The following is a 17,052-nucleotide window of genomic DNA, read 5'->3' on the forward strand; positions in this document are numbered from 1 at the left end:
AAAAAAAAAAAAAAAAAAAAGAGATGGAAGAAGAAGAAGGTGTGCGTGCTGTGTTTGTGTGGATGCGTGTGATAAATGGGCCTAAAACCGTCGGGCGGTTCGACAAGCCAAGCTAGCACACGGGGAGCCAAGGGGGCTGCCGGGGCAGGGGCCACGCGCAGGGCAGTGTTTGCCCGCCGCCTGGTCTGGAGAACAAGTCCCTCCATCCCGGTCTATCTCCACAGTTGCTGGGCTGCGTGTCAAGCAGGGAAAGACATGGATGCATTCGGATTTTGTGGGTAAACAGGATGATGGTGCGCAGCAAATTTCTATTTAAAAAAAAAAAGATTGCCTAACTGCCTGACTCCCTGCACCAGGCAAGCTGCACTTGAGATGCTAAGCGGTTGTTCCTTCGTAGTAATACTGCGTGGGCAGTGTGACAAAGGACGCGAGGCTCATCTCTAGGCACCTCATTCCGTGCATACTGTACAATACGGACAGTACTTGGGATGTTGTAGGTAAGGTAATTACCTGTTTGTTCCAAAATAACATAAAAAACAAAATCCCCACAAATTGCGTTGGGTTGCTTTGATTGGCCCCATGTCCCTAAAATCGGCTTGGCTTTGCTTTACGGTACTTTACGTACTGTAACTCTTTTGTGTAGTACCCAAGATACGACAGATTTCGCGCAAAAAGGCACATCGTCGGCACTATTATTACTATTGCGTACCTAGTCACCGAGCTGCAGCCAGGTCAGGCCGGTGTTGCGTGGGTCGGTCGGTTACGATACCACTATGAGAACGCTAGCATTTGTGCTGCTACCAAGGTCTGGCATGAGCAAATAACCGCAGGCCTAGCAGGTCGCTTTTTTAGCGCTGCGACGTAGCGACAGCTTTCGTGCCCCCAACGTAGGTACAGAAACTTGACCCAAATCAGCGAAGAGGGTCGACGGTCCAGTCAAATGAACATGTCCAGGCTTCCCTTACTTTGATCTGCAACCTTACTTAGCAAGGTAATTAACAGTAGTGGAGGTTAGCATGGAGACAGGTACTTGGAAAGCCAGGCCAGACGCTAGCGACTAGCAAGGCTGTGACTGGGTCAGTGCGCTCTATAGGTGCGTAGGGGACAAACGGATATCACCCTGCATCATTCATTACATCTGGTTTTAAGGAGTACCGAGTAGGAAGTTTGCACTCTGTCAGGTGAGATGGTGGCTCCGTTAAAGGGAACTAATTTGTCTCTGTGCGTGCTAACCTAACAGTACGGCTTACCAGGGGGAGGACGGACGGGATCTACCTAGGATGGAATGGAAATGTGTAGCCTAATGAATTGTCAAGGTTGATGCCCTTTGTTTTTGTCATTTTTTGTTTCTTTCTTTTGCATACGGGATACATAACCAGGCTGCATTCACACCCTATTTGAGTCTTGCTCGTTCTAGCCCAAGGGCGTCGGCGAGCCTTTTCGCTGATCTGCACGCTCGCCCTGCACTATGGAACGAAGTTACGCGCGAGGTGGCTTTGCTTACAGCGATTGGTGAGCCATCTTGGTCCATGAGCCAAAGACCAAACCGGTTGACCTTGCCAATCCCTTTTTTTTTTTTTTTTCCCTCCACGCCATGCGTAGACCCCTGTGTTCACCGGGTTTTCAGAGTCAACCTGCTGCTTGTTGCTGTCAGTGCTTGCCAGGTTGTGTGTCTGTGTCGTGAGGCGAAGGTTGCACGAGTGCGCTTGGGGGTGTGGGGGTTCCAGTTGATGGTTGATTAATGAGGTGGAGTGATTTCTTTTTTTTTTTGTAAATGGTTTTTTGATTGGAGCCTTTTGGTCAGTACGGCATGGGTTTTCGGTACATGCGGCGCTACTACTGTACTTTCTAGCAATTGCTGGGTAGCGTAAGAGGGGTAGACACAAATCAAAATGCGTGGGCCAACGCGCGAAACAGAAACCGGCGCTCAGCTCCTCTTTCGGCATGTGTTTGTCAAGAAGTTAATCCTTGTCCAAAAAAAAAGAAGAAAAAGAAAGGACGGGATCCAACTGTACATGAGCCAACCCTGTCATGCACGCGCTCTTGCAGACCAGGGCAGACCTAACCCCGCAGCCATCAGTTTAAGCAGGTGTCCTGATCGAAATGTTCCATCATCGTCAGACACGGCATCTTCGTCAAGTTATTGTTTCCTCGTATTGTCCCGATCAAAAATGTGCACCGGACGACTTCCCAACTGGGTACCTTCATTTGCAAGATCCGGGCCCGGGTTGCCTTGCGTGCGGACTTCTTATCATATTATGATGTTCATTCAGATTTGTATTCCATTAAAGGTTTGTACAAATCGCTGCCTTATGGACCACAGTCCGGCTAATGCCTACCTACTCTTATGGCTTCACTCCCTACGCTTACATTCCGTAGATGAGTCGGCAAATCTGGCCCCGCAATGCAATACAATAGTGTTTTGTCTATACCAAACACATGGTAAAAACATCCATAGTTTAACCCACTGATGTACATACATACTACCACATACAACTAGATTTTGAGCAGGTACCTGGTCTTCATTACAGCGGTAAGCATTATTCAAAGCTCCGCGAAATGGAAACTTCCATGCTCGGTTTGTGGAGGCTAACCCCTGTTTACATCCAATCACATTTTCCCCATCAAATCAATCCATCCACCCATGCGAGGCGATGCAGATGGATGCAGGTCGTGGCACTGACCTCCGACGGCCCAGTCCTGAGGGCATGGCTTGTTCGCTATGTAGTTCAAAACCATTAATGGCAGGGTCAAGATGAATGAGTGGGGTGTCATTATGGCTGATGAGATCCAGTCAAGGAGGGGTCGTTCTATCGACACAAGCTACCAGAATTCGCTCGGTTGGGCGGCTCGACTCGCTACGTCGACAACAATAAGGGAAAACGACCCTACGTTCACACCCACCCTTTACGTAGTAATGTATGGATAGAACAGAAGCACGAGTAGTGGTAGGGTTCTTGTGCTGGATTCTCGGGACCAGGATCATGTTACCCACAGCCTTCTGGGGCGGGCTTTCCACGCCGGGTCGGGAGCCACCTCCCATCGCCCCATCCCAATTGGTACAGCCGAAATCGCGAAGCTGACTGAACATTCCACCACCAACACCACCAAAATCCTCGTAGGCCGACCCAGTTGTTTACTGCAGCATTTACCGATGCAAAGTACCAGTCCATCCGTTCGAGGGCCCTGCCAGTCAGTCAGTCAGTCAGTCATTCAGTCCTTGATGAAATTGATCCGCCAGCTTGACTGGTCCGCTTGTCCGCTTTCCTGCCCAATGTGCCGCCGCAACGCCAAAAAGGCAAGCAATATCGACCATGGGATAATAATAAAAAAAAGGAAAAAAAAGAAGAAAAAAAAGGGGGTGACCACGTCGCAACACAGCATCCCCCGCTTTGTCAAGTACAGTACCTGACAACACAACAAATTTTTGTACCAGTCTGCCTTGTCTTGGTTTGTGATGATCCGGACTCCCTTGTTGCTGATGAACGAAAAGCACGAAACGGCGGATCAGCAGTTCGATAAACCCAACCGAGGTTACCCTTTCCTGTGATGTCCTGACGTGTCGATTCGCAACTACTGCAAATGCCTACCTACCTACCCACCCAACAAAAACACCCACTTTCTCATTGCGGTATTAATTATAGCGTATGTATCGCTCGACAATACCGACGATCTCTTCACTGCAGGACGACTCGAGGACTACCGCAAGGAGTAAGAATATGACAGGCATGAGATACGACCAAACAGATATGGGAGTCCTAGCCGCCTGTCCCATGCTCTAGGTATTTGAATATTCTTTGAGCAATATTACCTTACATGCTTCGTTGACGAGAGATCAGCAAAATTGATCTCGGCGCATTTAATCGAAATGGCGGGAGCTCATCAGAGACCATCCGCCGTAAAATAGCTGGTCATGTTTGGTTGGTTGCGCCTCGAATATAACGCACGCGGGCGTGTCGGCCGGATGGCACAAGGACGACCCCTTGTTAAGTTAACTGCTAGGCACAAACTGGCTGGTTTCTCATGCTGAGTAGTCGCTATTCTTGGCCATGGGACGCATGCTTTGCAAATACAATACACACGGTACTAGTTAAAGGGTTTTGAACCGATTGACCGCGGAACACAGAACCGCCCAAACTCGAAGCGAACTTGGGTACAAAACCCGGCTGGGTGGGGAGCGACAGCAGAGATTGCGGTTGGTGCGTCAAGATTGTGGCATGTCAAGACATGGGCAATTCTAGCTCCTTTTTTCACTTCAGCTGCTAGCTACTGTTCTGCGGAACGTTCCTTGCAAGCCCGGTCCACTTGGCTTGGGTTCCATTGATTGGTGCGATCCAAAAATGGCTTGTGCCACAAATGCGATTCAAATGGTTGAGTCTGGGTACAGCAGAAACACCGCCGCTCTACCCTTAGTACGTACCGAGTATAGCGACTGGTGAAGTGCTTGCTTTGTAGGGTATTACGTGGTACGTGCCCACAATTAAAGTCACGGTTGAAAAGGAGGGATCAATCCAAAAGGCGCCCTGTCTGCGTGGGTCGAGGTTTGAATCATTTTAAACCCACACCTCCACTGACCTCACCGAGTGCCCGTGTTTTGATGAAGAAGCCTTTTGGCATCCAGTTCCAAAATCAAACCTACACGCCCTCCAAGCCAGACATCTGCCCGCCACGAACGGCTAAAACTGAAAAAGGAAATCCAATCTTTGGATTGTCAGTGATCGGCTGTTTTAACTCTTACCACCTATAAAATGTTCTTTTTCAGCTCAAGCAGCCATCCCATCTCCCAACGCTGCCATTAGGTATGTACCTAGTAACTCGTACCCGCGTTAGTTTTGCCTCTTTTTATGTTACCCTTTGGTTGTCGGACTTTAGCATCGGATAGATGCCTACAAGCAATGCGTAGTACGTATGACTCTTACAAAGTCTTGTAAATTTTGGTAACAATACCAAAATATTCTCCCACTAGGTACTCCGTACGCACCGAGCTATTTTATGCAGAATGAACAATAGCATCAGGCCCAGACCTGGGTGGGCGGACATGTTTGCTATGGCGGTGAGCCGCCCAATTTACTCCGGGAACGAACTAACACTATTGCTCAGAGAGACAGCGAGAGAGAGAGAGAAAAAAAAAAAGATGGGGTTTCGAGAAAGACCCATCCAAAATACTCACACGTATCCATACAATCTATTGTAGCATCTTACCATGCAAGTGACTAGCAGAACGACCCACCACAAAACTTCCATTATTATTTATCCGACTTGCCGACTATTGTACTCCGTATCAAGTTCACCTACTACTTATGCGTTATTAGTCCCACCAATATAGTTTTGAGTAGGGTAGGTACGTAGCTACGGAGTATACCCAAGGCAGCCTCATGGAGTCTTTTGCTCCACTGTACCAGTATCGAGTTGGTCGGGAGTAGTGAATTAGATCCCGGTCTATTGCCCTGGCGAGTAAAAGTTTCAATGGTCGACTAAAATTACCGTGCACAAACACGGATACCACTGTACCATAGCTGCTCGCTGGCAAGACTGGGTATGCTACGTCGTATACAGATTGACATAGTACATGTCATATTATTGTACGAAGTAGTGACGCTTCAGGCATGTGCCTCGCCAGTGGGAGAGTGTTTCCGGAAGGCTTGGCAAAAAACAGCCAGCATTGTCCAACAATAGGTTTTTATTTTCAAGTTTGACCCTTTTCTATACCAGGCAATCATGTCGACTCGGGATTGGCAAACAAATACGGTATAGTACAAAAATACGGGGTTGGCTGACGTGAAATTGTAGCAGTGGCTCGGTTCTGGGGTGGGATGCAATGCGATGCATGACGGATCGCAAGGCATACCCCTCGCTTTTGCCTTCGGAGCATCAAATTTCGGTGCCTCGTTTTTTTTTTTTTTTTTTTTTTTTTTTTTCTCCTTCACCATCCACGGTTCAATTGTCCGCGCAGGACCCCCCTCCCCTGAAATGCGCGACTTTGCCTGGTTGCTGACTGGGTTTCTCCCGATGTTGCACTGCGCGGCATCTTTATTGCCCAGGCTATAAATGACTTGGAAGTTAAATGAGGGCATCTGCTTTAACTTGCAGTGGCTTGAGTGGGCTCACCCATTTCTGCAGTGAGAAATTCGAAGAGATGATGATCCTCAAAGTTTTTTTCTAATTCCTCTATGCCAAAGCCTGCCTGGAAATCACCGCGGAATTACTTACTCGGCCTGAGAAATGCACGCAAAATAATGTTAAACATGGGCAGACCGTGGAACGAGCGTAAGCTTAAAGTGTGTGGATGGCTGAAAAGTGTGCAAATTACGGGACAAGACCACCTTAACAACAAGAACCAAGTTGCACTTTTGAAACTATGCTTTCACAACTCTGTCCAGTGTTCAAATATAATATACTGTGATGCGTTCCAGGGCCATGTTGGGCCAATCTAAGCAAAGATTTTCTATCGTAGGCCACTTTTTTTTTCTCTTCAAGAACGATGAGATAGATACACATGATAGCCGATAGCATCACCAAGAACACAGTAAAAGGGGTACTGTTCGCATGTCTAGGCAATTCCATTCTCATATACCTTCCATGGTTAAAACTGCCGAAGGTTACTATGGAATGCGTAAAGTTTGAGATTGGGGGCGACAACACCCAAACTTGAGGGTCTTGGCGACCCGTTAGAAGACCATTCGACGCGAGGTTCATTGCATCTCCTTGCTCCATGGGTACGTACCTTGGCTATTATGGAGTACAGTACATTGCGTCCATGTTTAAAAATATGACCACATCCATCTGCACGCTGACTTATCGCCGTAACGCGGTCTCCGTACTACTAGGCGGTATCCATTCGGCCAGGGCAGGGACCGATCGGCCGACTTTTTGATCAAAATATCAATTTGAGCGACGTTTTGAGTGGCGTTTCTAGCCCCAGCCTCCATTCTGACTTGTGAGAGCAAGCCTTCTACCACTACTGGTAGCAGCAATATGAGCGGGGCAAGCACGCATGCAAATTTTGACTTTGATTGGCCGAGGTGGGGTCCGACCGGTACCCTTTGGCTAGCGAGGCAAGGAACCAAGGAGACAAATGTCACTCAGCCACCAAGATTGCATGCACAAGAACTTTACCTAGTTTTCTCCATCCTTCATTCAACCCTTCAACCCTGAGCATCACCTACTCTGTACCTACCTACCTTAACGGTACGTACCACTGGCTCAAGTCTTCCACACCCCAGTCATTTTTGTCTCGGTCGTCTGATTCGTCTTCCACCTTGCTCCGACCGCTGTGGTACTAAATCCAAGCGGCAATTGGTAGGTAAGTGCTACTAATAGCATGGTGGACCGTCCTGCGGGCTTGCGGAATGTGTCCAGTACTGCGTAATGCTCGCAAATTTGGTCGTCCCTGGCTAGATTGCCCCCCGCTCCACCCTTCGTCAGTCTCCTCCACACACTCCTCCTGCGCAGACCGGTGATCGCCAAACAACAACAACAACAAAAATTCTCTCATGGTCATGGTTGCGTCCGACCGAGCTCCCTCGAAATAGTCACTGTTTGTGTTGCGACGGAATCATCTGATTCAATCCTGCGAGCAGTCACACTTTTTTTTTTTCGACAAAGACGCAGCATAAAATCACACCCCTAAGACTCCACAACGGCGATACAGTAATACTGTAAAGCGGCAGTCCGTCACAGGCGGCAGGCTGTGTGATCATCTTTTTTTTGGAGTAGGTTAATTAGGCCGCAAGGTAATGCAGCACATACGTACAGTACCCAACCTTGCGAAGTTCTTACCTACCTTGCTTACCTACCTTGGTTGGCCGTCGGCCGTGTCGTCGACCGCGCCGGCAAGCCTTCCCCCTCCCCATGCTGCAAGTTAGGTTGGAAGCCCTGGCAGCCAGTAGCGCGGGCACTTCCCTGCGAGCGGATTGATCCCGCAGTAACCGGGCCACAGGCACACAGGCACCGACCGCTAAATAGGCAATTCAGGGCGACGCCCAGAAACCTACCTAGTACACTAAACTTGAAAGTCAACCATGCGCCGGGGCACATAGTCGATCAAGTCTCTTCATTTCCGTTTCGAGGAGGCGGACCAAGTCTCCTTGCTTTGCCCCTTCGCTTTCCCACCCGCAAAAAAAAAAAAAAAGCCCCGCTCCACACCCACTATGACAGATACGACAGACACACCGCCAGCAGTGACTCCTCAACCAAAGCAATAATACGACGCAGACTACTGCTGCGAAGCAAACAAAACAAGACGCAAAGGCTAAACTTTTGCCAGCTCCAGCATCATCAGTGCAACTTCAGCCGCCTGCAGCATCCATCCGAAGATTGTCTGGTTGGGGCCACATTTTTCTTTCTTTCTTTGCATTGTCTGATGGACTTCAGACAGGCCTGTCTCCATCGGGTTGTCATGGATCATCTCTTCGCACCTTTACCGGAGAAGTCAGAGCCAGGTGACGATACATTCACTCAACCATCCCTAAATACGTACGTACCACATATTGTCATGGGGAAACCGTTCTCCGCCAAAGCTGGCACTCGTCTCAGTCGAGGCTCGTCAAGGTTGGATTGCATTCGTGGCGGCTACAGCTTGCCACCCCAGTAATTATTGGCAGCGATCTTGCTTTTCAAAGGCATTGCGTTGATCCGCTCCTAAATACGCTTGCCACTGACCCGATCACCGCGACGTACCCCCAAGCCCCCCTCTTCCTCCAGGATTCAGCGCGTGTGTAGTAAAAAGCAACCTGGTCGGGTCTGACCTATGGTGACAATATGCAGCCAGCATGTTTCACCCGCAGCGCTCCAAGCACAGCATGTCACCCACCCAAGGCCATTCAATCATGTTCCACTTTTGGCTGGGGCCCTTTTTTTTTTTTTTTTATCTGCCAACGCCGAAATTGCCTTGGCTTTTGGCTACCTCCTACCGATTTTAGTATACAAAGAGTGCTCCTCAGGGGTCCGTGCCGTCTACCTAGTCACAGACAATCAACCACGGAGAACCTGTAGATTACTACGGGCCGTCTGTACGCAGTATACCTGCAACTAGCATTCAGCTGATCCATGGGCTTTTGACAAGACTGCGACACTTTTAATAGCCAACACCTAGAATATACACCCACATACAGTGCCGTACTGTATAATCCGTATTACACAAGCGCTCACTCTTCTGCTGCCTGCACACCACATTACAAGTTTGGCGTCTGAATCAGGGCCGGGTCCTTGTCACTACATAGCTAGCACAGTCATACGACGCTTAGCAGTGGACTATGGTGCTTCAAGCACTCGTAGGAAGTGGCGTCTAGGCTACGGCCCTGCAAATTCACATGGTACGCTGACAGGTTTACCTCAATGCAGAAAGCTCAGTAATACATTATATCCATTCTTGCAACCTTCAAGTCTCCTCTTGACTACTTGACTACCTTAGCCCCATGCTTTGGGGAGGGAAAATCTAATCCCGAAACTAAGCGTCACTGCGGCACTGTACATGCGAACGACTACGTCGTAAATTAAGCGGGCCAACGTTCAACTTGTACGCTCAAGAAGAGGCTGTTAGCCTTACCAATTTGATCAGCTCACCGCCACTCAAGGGTGTGTGAGAGTTATGCTTTCAGGGCACAGTCCAGAACTTGTTATGCGCTACTATATCCATTACTTAACTGGCCAGACTGTCAGGGGCGGCCCTGACTACAGTACGTATATGCGGACAGACCCTCGGGGCGCCACTTCAAGGAGCCTGACCAGTATCTGCATGACCAACCATCTTTGTTGGGCCATTCTATGTAAGATGGGGATTGCTTTCTCCCTTAGCACACTTGCATATCGCAAAGTCGAACGCTACTGCATGGGTCGACTAAAAAAAGAAAACAAAGCAAACAAGATCCCTTAAAACGACTTTTTAGGCAAAAAAAAGTTGAACTTGATAACATTGCATGATATGACTCGGATATGGGGGCTTTTCTCGTCCCGGTTGGCCCCCCGCTCAGGAAGGCAAGTCGTCGTTACCCGGTGCCGTCAGACCGCCGAAACCATCCTTTTGGACCTTTTGAGTGGCCAGTCGCACAGCGAATCGCAACTTGCGCGGCAAGTCCCAGTCGTCAGGGTGGCATGCAAATCCAAACAAGATCCCCGCTATGAAGGTGTCACCGGCTCCAACAGTGCTGCACACATCACACAAAGGCTAGTTAATCCCTCGTTTCGCCCGCAGCTACTCACTGCTCAGTCATTGATAAGTAGGATGGATGGCTGGCGGGAAAGTCTTACTCCACTACACGGATATCGTCATTCCCGTTGTCAACATGCACATCCCTCACAGTGCAATGGTGGTACTCGTCTTGGCCTTTTATTGCCATGGCCGATGCGCCGTGCCCGCCCCAGGTGACAAAGACGTGTGATCTGTCGCATCATAGAAACGGTAATATTGTCAAAACGTCGGCTGCAAACCAAGACTAGGAAGGTACTCTGCCACAAAGCGCTGCAGGGTTTCTTCTCGACTTACGCAGTACGAGGCGCCTCTCGCCTCAGGCATTCATCAGGACTCTGGTACCCTTTCGCCTGAAAACAATAAAAAAAGATGCGCATGGTTGGTTAGAGTCTTGGTTATCGGCAGAAGCGAACATGGCAAGCTTACTGTGGCAAGGCTTGTAGTCTTGGGGTCTGGACGCCCCGAGCCTTACACCTGCTGCCACTCCTGGTTCGCTTCCACCCTCAACGCTTATCGTACAGGTGCATGTGATCAACTCGCAATGATGAAAGTTGAAGGGAGGCATCTCATTTGACTTGCCTCAGCCCAGCTGTGGGAGTAAAACACGAAATCGGCCTGACGTGCGAGCTCATCCAGCCCTTCCCTCCCAGGCTTCTCGCACTCGACACTGACCCTAACGGAAGGCCAGAGTCGGCGCAGGTGGCGGATACACTCCGACGTAGTTTTCGGTATTCTACCCTAGACCAACCACGCACGCACGCCACAACACGCAGGAGGGGCGTTTGGGCGACATTGTCAGCAACAGACGTGCTGCTGCATCGTGCATGCAGCTGTCTCTCTATACGTATGTGGGGGAGCTAGGGAGGCGTGTGCATCTTTTTCTTCTCTTCTACATGTGTTTGCACGCTCCCATGGCCAAAAAGACAACAACAACAACAACAACAAACGCAGATTGAGATTGAGGGGCCATTTGATGCATTCATCCGACCATGGGGATATTCTGCGCTGGAAGTGCGCGCTTGACTCACCTCGAAGTGCCACCACGTCCTGCTCGGCTCGGCTTGCATTCTTGAGAACCAGGTTTCTGCTGCCCGCAAGAACTCATCCGCCTCCATCTCGGACAGCGGGTTGTGATTGACAATAGTCCTTGACCCAGTCGCATTGCTGCGGAGTATGTAGCTGCTCGCGGCCTTTTGGATCCCCTTCCGATGCAAGCAGAGACTCAGGTCAATAGGACTATCGGTGCCGAACGAGTCGACAACCTGCGCCGTTTCAGGAGACTCTAAGTCCGGCAGAGGCGTCATGAGATGCAGACTTGGACGACTTTGGCCTTGGTGATCTCCGCATCGTGGCAGGAGCTGCTGGAGGACTTCCAGCGTGTTGGCGCCGTTGCCGCCCCGACGAACCTGGACATTTGTGGCTCGCAGCTTGGAGTCCTCCTCGGGGAAATTAGGAACGCTGTGTCCATGCGAAAAGATTTACATGAGCATCAACATTTCCCTCAGCGAGCCGGCATTGCGAAGAGCAAACTGCTCTGGAGATTCCAGTGACAAACTAACCTAAGAATCGTGTCGAGGTAACAGACGCCTACCGTTACAATGTGATCCATTCTTGATTCACGCACTGTGGCCGAAAAAATCCTCTTTATGAACCGGTGTGTCTTTCTCTTGTCAAGCGTCCTCGTCTCGTTGCCGCAGTCATACAGGCAGGTTTCGTAGCAAATGACCGAATTGACAGCTCAGGAATCAACAAAACAAGTAGCCTTTACAGGCAGGCCGAACTAGACTTAGCTAGAGGCTTTTTGCTGGTAAGGAAGGCTACCCGGGTAACTGCCTACCTACCTGGTGCCTGGCTGCACCACACCCCCGCTTTTTGGTTCCCAATGACACCACCAATTCATCATAAGTCTCAACATACACTGTTTTGTTATACTATCTATGCACGGATTGAATCTGTCGGACCCTTGGGTACAAGCCACCAACAAATACCGCCAGCAACGATGAGTGAGAGGACTATGGGCTGCAAGACCTGCACACCAACCCTCGTTGCCTTTGGATATTTGACGTCATCAATTCTCAATCGGTCTCTATCTTTTTCTCTCCTTGGACAATAGGAGCAGGGACAGCATGTTTCAGCAATGGCTCTCTTACAATGATGCCCGTCAGCGATGGGAATAGAGAGGCGCCTGCCTGAGCTACGACGAATATGAGGCCTTGACGTGGGTGGGTGAGATGTAAGGGTTCGGTTAGTTTGGGGGACAATGAGAAACCTTGTGATTGCATCAACCGAAGCCTGCTTGGATACTCACTTAGACCTTGGGATCGTACTTTCCGAGGAAGAAGCTTTGAGCCTACGGAGACACCCTACAATTTTAAACACGAACGTCAATTCCGCTTGTCGTCTGGGAAAGATGTCACAACTCTGCCGATCAAGCTTGACTCACAGTGGCAAAGAAGGGTCCGAAGAAGAAGCCCATGATACTAAGGGCCGTGGCACTGGCGATAATGTTTGGAACCAGCCAAAAGACGAGCTGCAAGGCCGTACAAATGGCGCTGTAGATCAACAGCATGCGCCGCTCACCGAGGCGAAACGTGGGCTCTGCCAGCAGGATGCGGCCCAGGAGAATACCACCGTTCCATCCCGTAGGGACGTAACCCATCCTGGAGAGCTCTCCGGACCGCACCCTAACAAGATACTCTACCACCCAGCCTGCCGTTGAGTTAGCAAAGGAAAAGAAAGAAGCCATGTAAAAAGCCGAACTCTTTCTGTTTGTCAATCCTCGGGGGGTTGCGGGAGGAGAGGACGCACCTGCAGCCGTCATCCAGGCTCCGAGCTCAAAAAAGTAGAAAAGACTAATCGTCCAGAATGAACGCAGAGAGAAGAGGTCTCGCATGTCCTTCATCGCCGCCTTTGACTGGCTGGTCTGCATCGTGCTACCATCTTCCTCGGCATGCCTACCGTCGGCGCCGGGAGTCATGACCCGTTGCCGCTTCCAGATGGTATCGGAGAAGCCGACGACCACAGCGACAAGGTTGAGCACGCCAAGCCCGAGCAGCACGAAGTAGACGCGCGTCCAGTGGTCGCCGGTAGTTTGGTCAGCCGTAACAGAACTAGTAGCCGTGGCTCCCCTCGATGCTATGGCGGTGGCGATGGGCGGGCCGAGCAGGGTACCGGCAGCGTACGACGCGTGGATGAAGCCCAGCCAACGGTGGGCCAGGTTTGCCGAGCTGACAAAGGTGTTGCTGTGGGCGTCCTGCAGCGCCATGCCGAGCGTCTGCACGAAGAAGCTGATGGCATAGAGCGGCAGCGACAGCTGCGGCACGGGGATGCTGCGCAGGACCTGTGCCGCCAGCTGCAGCGCCGCGCCCACTACCAGGACCCGGCCGAGCGTCGCGTGTCGGGACTGGTCCGTCAGGAAGGGGTTTATGAGCGCGGCGAGGAACCATCCCAAGAATGAGGTTGCGTATCTATGCGCGGTTGGAAGAGTTTGGGTATGGTTTGGGTTTTTGTTAGTATGACGTTCCCGTTTGGCCTCACAAATGTGATGCGAGGGGGTTAGGTCATAGTGGGTTGGCTACGCACATGATGGCTATCTCGCCGGTGCCTATGGAAAAGGTATTTTGGATGTATGGGATCAGAGGACCGAGTGTGCCGTCATTGACGCCCGAGAAAAAGAATGAAAACCCGCATCCGATGAGCTTGGCATATGGAACCTTGGCCGACGGCGGGTCCTGAGGCGTCTCTGCCGCTCTATCGGGAGATGCCGCATCCTGCTCGCTGGTTTGCTTCTGCTGCCTTCGATGGTGTGCAGTCGGTTGGAGCTCTATGCTGTCCGACGATGTGTGCTGCTGCAAATGTGCAGCAGGGGGCGACGCAGCCGTATATGGCCTGGCCACGGATATTGTAGCGGTCTCCGTGCATGTAGACATCAGGTGTTTGATGAATGGTCGATCTATTGACTACGAAGGACTTGAACCCGACCGCCAAAACGTTCAACTCTAACACGGAGATTTGCAGGACTCACATGGAAGATATAACCATGCATCATATCCATGTTTGCCAAGAGCTGTTTTGCTGCCTTTGGTCCGGTTGAAGGTCGGGTAAACGTCGGAACTCGCCACTCGACCACTACTTGGGGACCGCCGGGCCGTCTTCCGCCATGTGAATAATACGTACATAGATGACGTGCCCAAGAAGCTGAGATTCTGTCACCAATGAGCACTACCTGAGCGTTGTTAGTGGGTAGTTGGTTTGTTTGGATGAGGGCTCCAATGAGATTCAAATATGCAGTGAAGCATGCATACAAGTACAAGTCGGACAAAATGGGTCTGTCTATAAACATCTTTATGGGTGTATTTCAAAAAGGATTCGATATTGGTCACTCTGACAAACATCATACCGTTGATACCTTTCTTGTTTGTTACTTTTTTTATTTTTTTCAATTAACCCTTTTATTATCCGGAGCTGAGAGAGAGCACAGGTTAATATGCGAGGGATCTATTCACTACTTAAACTCAATGGATGTTAGTATCCTGGATGCTGTGATAATCGATGTATTGCGGGTGGCAGCGAATAAAGAATACCTTGTAAAAAAAAAAAACCTTCATTAGTCTATGGAAGTTCTAGAAATATCTATCTAATTATTTGAGACTTCCCAACAGCACCGAACCAATCTCGTCAATGAGCGGCATGTCCTTGAAACTCTCCTTCTTACCCAGCACCGTCCCCCTAGCATCCAGCGTCTTTATCAGGTCCGCCAGCTCACCGTCTAGTGGCAGACAGTAAATCAAATGCCCCAGCGCCAGGAGCATGCCCTCTAGGCCCTCCTTGGACTCGTTCTCCTGGGAGATGGCTTCCACCAGAGAAGCTGCCACCTCGACCTGGTCCTCGTCGGGTAGGACGTCACCGGCGCTGCTGGTGCTAGCGGAACCCGGTGCCGATGCCCCTTTCCTTCGCGCCTTGCCGTTGACCACGGCAACATTAAAGAGAACCGAGGCTGCCGCTACGCGCACGCTCGAATGGGCCTCGTCGAGGAAGCTGGACGACACTAACCGGATCACCTGGGACCTGAGCGCGTCGTGCCGCAGAATCGGGTCCCAGTAGAGCGAGCTGGAGAACAGATTGGCGGTCGCTTGGAGGGTGACGAGCCTGAGTGCGTATGGGCAGGAAGGCAGCTCGTTGACGTGGCTTAGCAGCGCGACAACGGTCTTGTGGTCTTTTTCTTCGGCGAAGCAGCCGCTGAATCTCGGGTCGATCAGTGCGCAGCGAAACACGTCCACTAGGGGGAAGAGCACTTCCGGTTCCAAAGTCTTGGCCGACCTCTCGAGGAAAGACGAGAATGCCGACACGTCTGGCAGGTGTGCCTGTGCGGCACCGTCCGAGTTCCTCCCCATGATGAAGCCAATAACGCCCTGCACGGCAGGATCCTTGGCAACCTTGTCTCCCATCTTTGCCGTGAGTTTCGGTAGGGGTGGCGCCTTGGTAAAGAGTACGGGCTTGGGGTCAGTCTTTGCTATCGTCGGCAGCCGGAGGCCCTGGTGCGGGTGCGGCGGCCACGCCATCTGGACGAGCAGGCGGACGTTGCCCCTGAGCGCGCCGGCGTCGGCACCCATCCACCTGTTTTCCTGCTCGCCCTTGAGAAAAGTGATAAAAGTAGGTGTGGCGGTGATTGAATACCTAGCAGCGACATCTCGAGCTACGGATATATCCGTCTTGATGACGAAGCCTTTGTCGCCCACCTCTTCGGCTAGCTCCTCGTATATTGGGTACAGCATCTTGCATGGCGGGCAAGTGGCAGACGTGAAAAAGACGACGGCACATGAGCTTCGGGCTTGTGTAAGTAGGGAATCCAGATCTCTGAGGGTTGAAACCTGGCGGACTCGGTGGTTGGGTGTTCGGGGCTGTGAGCTTGCATGTTGTGCAGCACCGCTGCTCCCGTTCTGCCCGATGCCGAGCATGCCACCGCCGTTCTGCTGCCTGTTTGCCCGGACCTGCTGGTCGAGTGCGGGCATCAGCATGCGGCCGAGTGGGGACTCAAGGACCTCTGAGGGCATGTTCAGAATCTTGTCTGGGATGCCGTGGCCCAGTAGGAAGGTGGCAAAGTCGTTAGAGAAGTTGTTGCAGTTGTGCTTCCAGAGGTCGTAGGCCTCGGCTGTGTAGATGGAGCGCATCGAGTCAAGGTAGGTCTCGATGACATCCATCGGGAGGTGAGTCTGTCCTAGTAGCTGCTTTTCCAGCGGCTGGCCGAGGTGTGACGACCCCGGCCGGATGGCGACGATGCCGCCGTCATAGACGTATTCTAGGCCGTTGAGCTGGATTGATGTGTGGTAAATGGCGTCCAATTGGAAGCCGAGCAGGCCGGCCGACATTTGCCGTGCCATGCCCCTTGAGAGATCATAAATTAAAAGATGGACATCCATTGTGAAGATGCTGGATATGCGTGGCGTTGTTGATGTGAAATGCGATTTTCTGTCTCTCACTGCCCAGGCAAGCTTGCAACCTACCTACCTAGGTGGTGGGCTACCTCGTAGCTTGGTAACTAGGTAGGTACCTAGGTACCTAAGCCCCTACTCTTGGATGGGTTTAATTTTCAAACGAATTTGAAGCACTGGAATATCCTTGTAGCCAGGAGAAATAATCGGGAAATGCGTTGAATTGGGGAAAGAGTATAATTACATGCGAGAATCGTAGGTTTTGCATCAGAAGAGAGTCAGATTAAGTACGTCGCTGTGAGAGAGAGAGAGACCAATTATGATTTGAAGGCATCAATCTGTCATTTGATCGCCACGCAATCCCGCCTCTACCTAAACTAGAAGGTGTGCGTCGGAGAGAACCATATAGAAATGGAACAACTGCACACGGGA

The 17,052-nt window shown here is 50.9% G+C and overlaps 3 protein-coding genes across 3 annotated transcripts in view; 1 reads left to right on the plus strand and 2 right to left on the minus strand.

Moving 5' to 3' along the window:
* PgNI_03421 (uncharacterized protein) overlaps positions 1-72 on the plus strand; it is a gene marked incomplete at both ends in the record, with an annotated part of 487 nt that extends 415 nt beyond the window's left edge. Inside the window, one exon of the mRNA XM_031123476.1 lies at positions 1-72. This exon is cut by the window's left edge and continues 74 nt beyond it. Coding sequence (XP_030985112.1) covers positions 1-72 — 72 coding nt within the window.
* A 2,722-nt stretch (positions 73-2,794) lies between these two features.
* PgNI_03422 (uncharacterized protein) lies at positions 2,795-3,091 on the minus strand (the record flags this gene model as incomplete). The annotated part of the gene is made up of 1 exon (XM_031123477.1): positions 2,795-3,091. The coding sequence occupies one exon, from the start codon at positions 3,089-3,091 to the stop codon at positions 2,795-2,797; it is 297 nt and encodes a 98-aa protein (XP_030985113.1).
* Positions 3,092-9,475: 6,384 nt separating this feature from the next.
* Positions 9,476-16,871, minus strand: PgNI_03423 (uncharacterized protein). The gene is made up of 7 exons (XM_031123478.1): positions 12,998-16,871; positions 12,633-12,898; positions 12,498-12,552; positions 10,616-12,401; positions 10,484-10,539; positions 10,249-10,380; positions 9,476-10,145 (listed from the first exon to the last, which is right to left on the minus strand). The coding sequence occupies exons 6-7, from the start codon at positions 10,335-10,337 to the stop codon at positions 9,968-9,970; spliced, it is 267 nt and encodes an 88-aa protein (XP_030985114.1). The 5' UTR covers positions 10,338-10,380; positions 10,484-10,539; positions 10,616-12,401; positions 12,498-12,552; positions 12,633-12,898; positions 12,998-16,871; the 3' UTR covers positions 9,476-9,967.
* Positions 16,872-17,052: the final 181 nt, after the last annotated feature.

The sequence above is a fragment of the Pyricularia grisea genome, assembly GCF_004355905.1.
Source record: "Pyricularia grisea strain NI907 chromosome Unknown Pyricularia_grisea_NI907_Scaffold_2, whole genome shotgun sequence".
Classification (NCBI taxonomy): domain Eukaryota; kingdom Fungi; phylum Ascomycota; class Sordariomycetes; order Magnaporthales; family Pyriculariaceae; genus Pyricularia; species Pyricularia grisea.

Bases quoted from the DNA above. Each gene is read 5' to 3' on its own strand.
- PgNI_03423 (XM_031123478.1), bottom strand. From the start codon at position 10,337: ATGGCAATAAAAGGCCAAGACGAGTACCACCATTGCACTGTGAGGGAT. The intron at 10,146-10,248 runs GTAAGACTTTCC...TGATGTGTGCAG, and splicing joins GACGATATCCGTGTAGTGGA to CACTGTTGGAGCCGGTGACA.